Source organism: Oncorhynchus kisutch, unplaced genomic scaffold (genome assembly GCF_002021735.2).
Source record: "Oncorhynchus kisutch isolate 150728-3 unplaced genomic scaffold, Okis_V2 scaffold3955, whole genome shotgun sequence".
NCBI lineage: Eukaryota > Metazoa > Chordata > Actinopteri > Salmoniformes > Salmonidae > Oncorhynchus > Oncorhynchus kisutch.
The window spans coordinates 280,960-289,863 of NW_022265900.1; the positions used below are offsets into that span (position 1 = coordinate 280,960).

An 8,904-nucleotide genomic window follows, 5' to 3' on the forward strand; every position below is an offset into this window, starting at 1 on the left:
GAGGCAAAGAAGCCCGCCAAGAAAGCCGCAGCCCCCAAAGCTAAGAAGGTGGCCGCCAAGAAGCCCGCCGCCGCCAAGAAGCCCAAGAAGGTAGCAGCCAAGAAGGCCGTGGCCGCAAAGAAGTCCCCCAAGATGGCCAAGAAGCCCGCTACACCCAAAAAGGCCGCCAAGAGCCCAAAGAAGGTGAAGAAGCCCGCCGCAGCGGCCAAGAAAGCGGCCAAGAGCCCCAAGAAGGCTACCAAGGCAGTGAAGCCCAAAGCCGCCAAGCCCAAGGCAGCCAAGGCCAAGAAGGCAGCCCCCAAGAAGAAGTAAACCTATTCCAAACAGTGTTCTTTCTACCCGACACATGTTGTTACCACAAAAGGCTCTTTTAAGAGCCACCCGCCTCTTTCCATAAAAGCGCATGTCATTCCATGTACGTCCTACCTACCTACCTACCTACCTGTGGTGCAAAAGATATGAAATGAATGACTTACGCACCACATGTTCGAGTGGCTAAATGGCTTTACATTTGTCACTCAAGAGTGCAGCACCCTCACCAGTCAACATTGGTGTGATATGTGTTAGAATTCGCATGTCACATTGATCCTGATAATAAGAGGAATACATACTATAGTGTGTTGGACAGCAGCCATTTGTATTATGAGCCACTCTCGAATTGATTGATACATGTTTCAGTGATTTGAGTTGTCACTCCCGCCAATGAGAAAAAGTAACAAAAGTCGGAGGGAAACAGAGTAGCCTAGCCCTTGTCACTCTGCTGCCTGCGGGCGGGCGGGCTGGCTTAGGGCTGACTGTCTGTCTGTCTCTCCCTCACTCCAATTGGATAAGGGCACACCGGTCCAGTGGCCAATCGATGCCTCTTGTGGCGAGGTATAAGTAAGGCTCTCGAGGTGGCCAGCGCCTCATTGAGACTTTCTGTGACATACTGAAGCTACCAATATGAGCGGAAGAGGCAAAACCGGAGGCACGGCCAGGGCGAAGGCAAAGACACGTTCATCCCGTGCCGGGCTCCAGTTCCCCGTGGGCCGTGTGCACAGGCTGCTGCGCAAAGGCAACTACGCCGAGCGTGTGGGCGCTGGCGCACCAGTCTACCTGGCCGCAGTGCTCGAGTACCTGACTGCTGAGATCCTGGAGTTGGCCGGAAACGCTGCCCGTGACAACAAGAAGACTCGTATCATCCCCCGTCACCTGCAGCTGGCAGTCCGTAACGACGAGGAGCTGAACAAACTGCTTGGCGGCGTGACCATCGCTCAGGGTGGTGTTCTGCCCAACATCCAGGCAGTGCTGCTCCCCAAGAAGACTGAGAAGGCCGTCAAAGCCAAGTAAAATCGCTGGTGCGGCTGCAACTTGACTACTCAACCCCCAAAGGCTCTTTTAAGAGCCAACCACCTAGCTCAGCAAAAGCGCAAAGTGTCCTTTGTATGCCTGGCCAACTATTTGGCGCGTTTGTTAGATACACACATAAACACGGCACAGTATCAAGTGCCCACATGAGGCCTAAAATGAAGAATAACAAGTACTAGGCTAGAATGAGAGAGCATTATTGCGCGTAAAGTGTAACGTTGCTCGCGGCCCTAACAAAAGACCCAAGCGCGCCTCGGCGAGGGAGGGGGTTGCATTTTGGGGCGGCACGGAGAGGCCGAGCCTCCCGTCCAATGGGCGGCGGAGGAGGCCTCCGCAACGGGCCAATCAGGGCGGTGCGGAGATGGTGACCAATCAGCAGACGCCGCTGCCGGCTTTATAAACTTCACATAGGCATTTGGAGGCTATACTCCGACTGTGAAAGAAGGAAGCTAGCTAGCGCCATGGCCAGAACCAAGCAAACCGCTCGCAAATCCACCGGTGGCAAAGCACCCAGGAAGCAGCTCGCCACCAAGGCTGCGCGCAAGAGCGCCCCGGCCACCGGCGGCGTGAAGAAGCCTCACCGTTACAGGCCCGGCACCGTGGCTCTTAGAGAGATCCGTCGTTACCAGAAGTCCACTGAGCTGCTGATCCGCAAACTGCCTTTCCAGCGCCTGGTGCGAGAAATTGCCCAGGACTTTAAGACCGACCTGCGCTTCCAGAGTTCCGCAGTGATGGCCCTGCAGGAAGCAAGCGAGGCTTACCTGGTCGGCCTGTTCGAGGACACCAACCTGTGCGCCATCCACGCCAAGAGGGTGACCATCATGCCCAAGGACATCCAGCTGGCCCGTCGTATTCGCGGAGAGCGCGCATAAACGATGACCTGATCTCCAAAATACCCCAAAGGCTCTTTTAAGAGCCACCTCCATATTTCAGTCAAAAAGGCACAATTGTTCCATTTGTACACGCCCCTTTCCCACAGTGTTCCCTGCTCTCGAGTCCCTACAGACCGTGGTTCGATTCCAGGCTGTATCACCACCGGCCGTGATTGTAAATAAGAGTTTGTTCTTAACTGACTTGAGTCGTTTCAATAACGCTCTCTATATGTGATTAGATGTATGCCTAGAGTAGAAGAGGGGAAAAATACAGTAGCAGTAATGAGTGATAGTAATGATATAGGGCAAAAAGTGGCGAAAATGGTCACTATGTAGCTAAGAACAACTGACTTTGAAAGTCCCATGTTGCAGTGCCGCTGATGAGAGGGGAAAAGTTTTACCGTGGAGCACGGAGGCCATCTAGTGGTTAAACGCGGGTGAGCACGTCATAGTTGCTCCCTATTGGTATTTGATCTTCAGGCCAGTGTTTCCCAAACTCGGTCCTCGGGTCCCCAAGTGGGGTACGTTGTGTTTTTTCGAATCCAATTGCTCTTGGAATGTAACATGCTAGAGTATGTCTTTTCCTTTGTGAAAATGGCCATTCAATCATTTCTGGGCCATGTGACATTCCTCGATGGCCCAAAAAATCCATGTTTTGATCCGATCATTACAACGTTAGCTGTGTGCACCCCATAATTCATGCGACTGACTAAGCTATTGAAAGTCAAATGATATATCTCTGTCCAGCGCGGCAGGACGGCAGGAATCAATAGATGTAATCATCAAGGGCTTGCAAAAGAGCTGTTACGAAACAGGACACAAGCAGCCGGGATGATTGCCCTATTAGTAGTTGACCAATTACAAAATAGCAATCAGCAATGCGGGCAGGTACGTGTTGATTGCTGTATTGGCTTCGTAAATAGGCTTCATAAGGAACTAAATGGCTCAGCACATGACACCTTCACAGTGGAGAATATTTGATACTACTGACTTCCGTTGAGTCGAGTCGTGTGTCCTTGACGTGATTTGAAGTCGACTTCTGATGTGGGATTTAGTTCATTTTTAAAAGAAGATTTGCTGAGGAATCGAAATGATAAGACAAAGTAAAGGCCCTAAATACAGGCTGCCAGTTAAATGCAGCAATGACACGGCTAAAGTGTGTAATTGCCGGACCAAAGAGCAGGAATTGTCTGCTGTTGCATCTTCACTCATGAGACAGGTAATAGCGGAGCTCCGTGGTGCTGAAAAGGACAGCGCCCCTGGCCATTTGCCAAAGCCTATTTCCCGTTGGAGGGATTCTTGACATGCTATAGGCACAGTTCAGTACACCCCTCATCCAACAGACAGACCCCCTCCTGTAATTGGTCCCAGAATCATCCACTTGATTCCCGACCACCAACCGATTCTCGGGGTGCATTGGTGTAAAATGTGGTCGTCGAGATAAAGTTCTATAGGCTACATGGGGTAATGGCATCTGGAGCTTTTTTTTTGGAGCTACCTACACCAGTAGGAGAGCTTACAGATAAAGAGTGCACTAGGCTAGAGAGAAAAGTAGCATTCCGTTTTTCATAAAGTAGGTCAATGTAACTTACCCTCTTTTGATACTTGAGAAACATACATTCACATGATGTCCAAATCTGCAAGAGACAAACCAGCAGAAAATCAGCAGGTGAACAAAAGGGTTAAGTGAATATGATTTAAGAGCAGTCAAATGAAGTAATAGTGACATAGATTGTAAGAACTGAAATCTACCATGTGAACATTGCATTGTGGCTTTAGAAGAGCATGTATTTGTAGATGAATGACAGATTAGGTTTGGTGACAAAGTAACTGTATAATTTGAGGTACTCTACATGAGCATGTGTTTGCCTATTTGATGATCTGTTGGTAGTTAATGTTTGATTTTGACCACGTACTTGTTGTGACAATTGCATCAGGTTGAGGGAGAAATGCTCTGTGTGGCCATTGTGAGTGGCACTTCTGATCCAGCAGGTGGTGTTAAGATCCCTCCCTATGTGGCTTGAATGATGAGCCAGTGTTGGCTAAATGACTTGTGGTCCAGTGGGTGGCGGTGAAATGCCTCCCTATCTATATGACTTGACCTATTCCTTTGACATTGTTCACTTGGAGATGATTCCGGTCTTCTTCGTGTCCTCTTCATGAGCACTTCTGCATGTCTTCCTTCCTGTCTTGCCATGTGTGTTTTTGTTAGATATCACTGGGCACATTCCTAACGTGGAGGTCGTTTGCATAGCTCATGTCATGTGGATATATAAAGTATTGTATTGTAAGGTATGTTAGTCTACGGACTGTCTGACATGGCTCGTCCATATATTGATGTATTCCAATTCCATTTGGGTGTATTGTGTGGAATGTTGGAACATGGTTCGATCTTACTTGTTAGACTTGACTGTGCTGTTGGAGCTAGTAACACAAGCATTTCTGCTAAACAGGTGTATGTATATCTCTCTAGTCACCCCCAAAACCAAATCTTTCTTTGGCCGCCTCTCCTTCCTTCCAGTTCTCTGCTGCCAATGACTGGAAGGAAGTAGAAAAATCTGTGAAACTGGAAACACTTATCTCCCTCACTAGGTTTAAGCACCAACTGTCAGAGCAGCTCACAGATTACTGCACCTGTACATAGCCCACCTATAATTTAGGCCAAACAACTACCTCTTTCCCTACTGTATTTAATGAATTAATTAATTTAGCTCCTTTGCACCCCATTATTTTTATTGCTACTTTGGACATTTGTTCCATTTGCAAATCTACCATTCCAGTGTTTGACTTGCTATATTGTATTTACTTTGCCACCATGGCCTTTTTTTGACCTTTACCTCCCTTATCTCACCTCATTTGCTCACATGGTATATAGACTTGTTTATACTGTATTATTGACTGTATGTTTGTTTTACTCCATGTGTAAGTCTGTGTCGTTGTATGTGTCAAACTGCTTTGCTTTATCTTGGCTAGGTCGCAATTGTAAATGAGAAGTTGTTCTCAACTTGCCTACCTGGTTAAATAAAGGTGAAATAAAAAAAAATAAAAAAAATGTGTCTATTTGATTAGGATTAGGACTTTTCCTCTATGTGTCGCACTTCCATTTCCACTGTCATTTATGCTGCAGGCTAATTACTACCAATGTCATTGTGGTCCAAGTTCAACTCCTAGCCTATAGGGTGTGGTAACAGGCCCTCTGTTATTTGTTGTTGTACAGGGTAGGAATGTGTGCATGCCAGTAGAACACAGTGAGGGGGAGTCCAATGACTGGAGCCTGTATCACTTTAGGCCGTAGCAGGGACCCTCTGCACACATGAAGAACAGTCTCCGAGCAAGTGACGTCACCGATTGAAACTAGCCGTTCCACCTGTACAAGAGGGGGGGGAGGAGGAGGAGAAGAAGAGCCTCCAAATCTCTCTCTCTCTCTCTCTCGGCCTATATCAGGGCGAACAAGCACATGGGGCGCCAGCCTCCATAGCGCCGGCCGCACAGCCAGACACAAAGACCGGCACGAGTCACGCTGCGGAGTCAAGCGAGGAAGGACTGCGAGAGAGAAGGGCACAAAAGCCTATCTCGGCCTGTTCACAGACAGACGAGCTGAGTGAGCTCAACTACTTTGGCCCTCACCTCATCTGCTTTTGAAAGAGACACACAGAGAGAGACCACCTAGCAGAAGAAAAAAACACACACTGTGCACAAAGAGCAGGCTCCAAATCCAACTAAAGGACTAAAACATCACACACAGTGTATTATTTCCTGTGCCTCCTGGACACATGACGAATACAAGGTGAAACTAGTCTCAGCCAGGCCTCACAAGTGCATGTGTTTTAAGGTCCCCAAAAGAGCTCTCCTTTAAAACACCAAGGAGCACATCAGGGGACGCCAAACCATTTGATTCCCTTGCCAGACATCTCGGCTCACTCCACAATCAATGGTGCTCGCAATCGGATGCACTTTTAGGCCATTTAGGAGACAAATAGCACAGGAAAAGCAGTGCGCACCGCTCCACCCGACAGTCGAACGGTGAGGTTTTGAGCGAGTCGCAGCAAAATGCACGGGGCTTCTGCAGCCCACATGACTTTATTCTGAACGGACACAAGTCTGCTCGCTGGGCCGTTCGCTTTTGGGCCAAAAACACGGCTCCGTCGGTGACTTTTGGCCCGATATTGGCGACCAGAAAACACAAGTGAAAGAGCATTTGGCCAGCCCGGAGAAGCCGAGCTGGGTGGCTTGAGTCTACATGGTTCTCATGTCGCGTTTAAGGCCAGCCCCCTGCACGGTGTAGAGCTTCAATAGCGCAGAGCAGCGTCTACAGCAAAGTACTCCTCCTCACAGACTACCGTAGTGTTGTAAGTGTGTGTGTTTACCGGACCGAACGACAGACATGGCAGAAGTCGCACCAGCACCCGCCGCCGCCGCGCCGGCCAAGGCACCCAAGAAGAAGGCAGCAGCCAAGCCCAAGAAAGCGGGACCCAGCGTAGGCGAGCTCATCGTCAAGGCGGTGTCCGCCTCCAAGGAGAGGAGCGGCGTGTCCCTGGCCGCGCTCAAGAAGTCTCTGGCGGCAGGCGGCTACGACGTGGAGAAGAACAACTCCCGTGTCAAGATCGCCGTCAAGAGCCTCGTCACCAAGGGCACCCTGGTCCAGACCAAGGGCACCGGTGCCTCCGGCTCCTTCAAGCTCAACAAGAAGGCCGTCGAGGCAAAGAAGCCCGCCAAGAAAGCCGCAGCCCCCAAAGCTAAGAAGGTGGCCGCCAAGAAGCCCGCCGCCGCCAAGAAGCCCAAGAAGGTAGCAGCCAAGAAGGCCGTGGCCGCAAAGAAGTCCCCCAAGAAGGCCAAGAAGCCCGCTACACCCAAAAAGGCCGCCAAGAGCCCAAAGAAGGTGAAGAAGCCCGCCGCAGCGGCCAAGAAAGCGGCCAAGAGCCCCAAGAAGGCTACCAAGGCAGTGAAGCCCAAAAGCCGCCAAGCCCAAGGCAGCCAAGGCCAAGAAGGCAGCCCCCAAGAAGAAGTAAACCTATTCCAAACAGTGTTCTTTCTACCCGACACATGTTGTTACCACAAAAGGCTCTTTTAAGAGCCACCCGCCTCTTTCCATAAAAGCGCATGTCATTCCATGTAGTCCTACCTACCTACCTACCTACCTGTGGTGCAAAAGATATGAAATGAATGACTTACGCACCACATGTTCGAGTGGCTAAATGGCTTTACATTTGTCACTCAAGAGTGCAGCACCCTCACCAGTCAACATTGGTGTGATATGTGTTAGAATTCGCATGTCACATTGATCCTGATAATAAGAGGAATACATACTATAGTGTGTTGGACAGCAGCCATTTGTATTATGAGCCACTCTCGAATTGATTGATACATGTTTCAGTGATTTGAGTTGTCACTCCCGCCAATGAGAAAAAGTAACAAAGTCGAGGGAAACAGAGTAGCCTAGCCCTTGTCACTCTGCTGCCTGCGGGCGGGCGGGCTGGCTTAGGCTGAACTGTCTGTCGTCTGTCTATCTCTCCCTCAATCCAATGGATAGGACACACCGGTCCAGTGGCCCAATCGAATGCCTCTTGGGGCGACGTAATAGTAGGGCTTCCCCGATGTGGCCAGCGCCTCATTGAGACCTTTCGGACACACTGAAGCTACCAATATGAGCGGAAGAGCAAAACCGAGGCAGGCCAGGGCGAAGGCAAAAGACACGTTTCATCCCGTCGGCTCCAGTGCCCCCGTGGGCCGTGTGCACAGGCTGCTGCGTGCAAGGCAACTACGCCGATCGTTGTGGGCGCTGGCGCACCAGTTCACCTGTCCAGTAGAAGCTCGAGTACCTGACTGCTGAGATCCGGATTGGCCGGAAACGCTGCCCGTGACAACAAGAAGACTCGTATCATCCCCCGTCACCTGCAGCTGGCAGTCCGTAACGACGAGGAGCTGAACAAACTGCTTGGCGGCGTGACCATCGCTCAGGGTGGTGTTCTGCCCAACATCCAGGCAGTGCTGCTCCCCAAGAAGACTGAGAAGGCCGTCAAAGCCAAGTAAAATCGCTGGTGCGGCTGCAACTTGACTACTCAACCCCAAAGGCTCTTTTAAGAGCAACCACCTAGCTCAGCAAAAGCGCAGTGTCCTTTGTATGCCTGGCCAACTATTTGGCGCGTTTGTTAGATACACACATAAAACGGCACAGTATCAAGTGCCCACATGAGGCCTAAAATGAAGAATAACAAGTACTAGGCTAGAATGAGAGAGCATTATTGCGCGTAAAGAGTAACATTGCTCGCGGCCCTAACAAAAGACCCAAGCGCGCCTCGCGAGGGAGGGGGTTGCATTTTGGGGCGGCACGGAGAGGCCGAGCCTCCGTCCAATGGGCGGCGGAGGAGGCCTCCGCAACGGGCAATCAGGGCGGTGCGGAGATGGTGACCAATCAGCAGACGCCGCTGCCGGCTTTTATAACTTCACATAGGCGTTTGGAGGTTATACTCGACTGTGAAAGAAGGAAGCTAGCTAGCGCCATGGCCAGAACCAAGCAACCGCTCGCAAATCCACCGGTGGCAAAGCACCCAGGAAGCAGCTCGCCACCAAGGCTGCGCGCAAGAGCGCCCGGCCACCGGCGGCGTGAAGAAGCTCACCGTTACAGGCCGGCACCGTGGCTCTAGAGAGATCCGTCGTTACCAGAAGTCCACTGAGCTGCTGATCC

At 50.7% G+C, this 8,904-nt stretch overlaps 1 protein-coding gene across 2 annotated transcripts; it reads left to right on the forward strand.

The window, feature by feature from the left end:
• Positions 1-942: 942 nt before the first annotated feature.
• LOC116372480 (histone H2A-like) lies at positions 943-6,662 on the forward strand. Of its 2 annotated transcripts, XM_031821285.1 has the most exons (3): positions 943-1,314; positions 1,675-1,702; positions 6,661-6,662. In XM_031821285.1, coding segments are annotated over exons 1-3 (402 nt in total). The 2 variants fall into 2 exon arrangements, with proteins under 2 accessions (XP_031677145.1, XP_031677146.1); XM_031821286.1 differs by lacking the exons at positions 1,675-1,702; positions 6,661-6,662 and having other exon boundaries at positions 943-1,329.
• Positions 6,663-8,904: the final 2,242 nt, after the last annotated feature.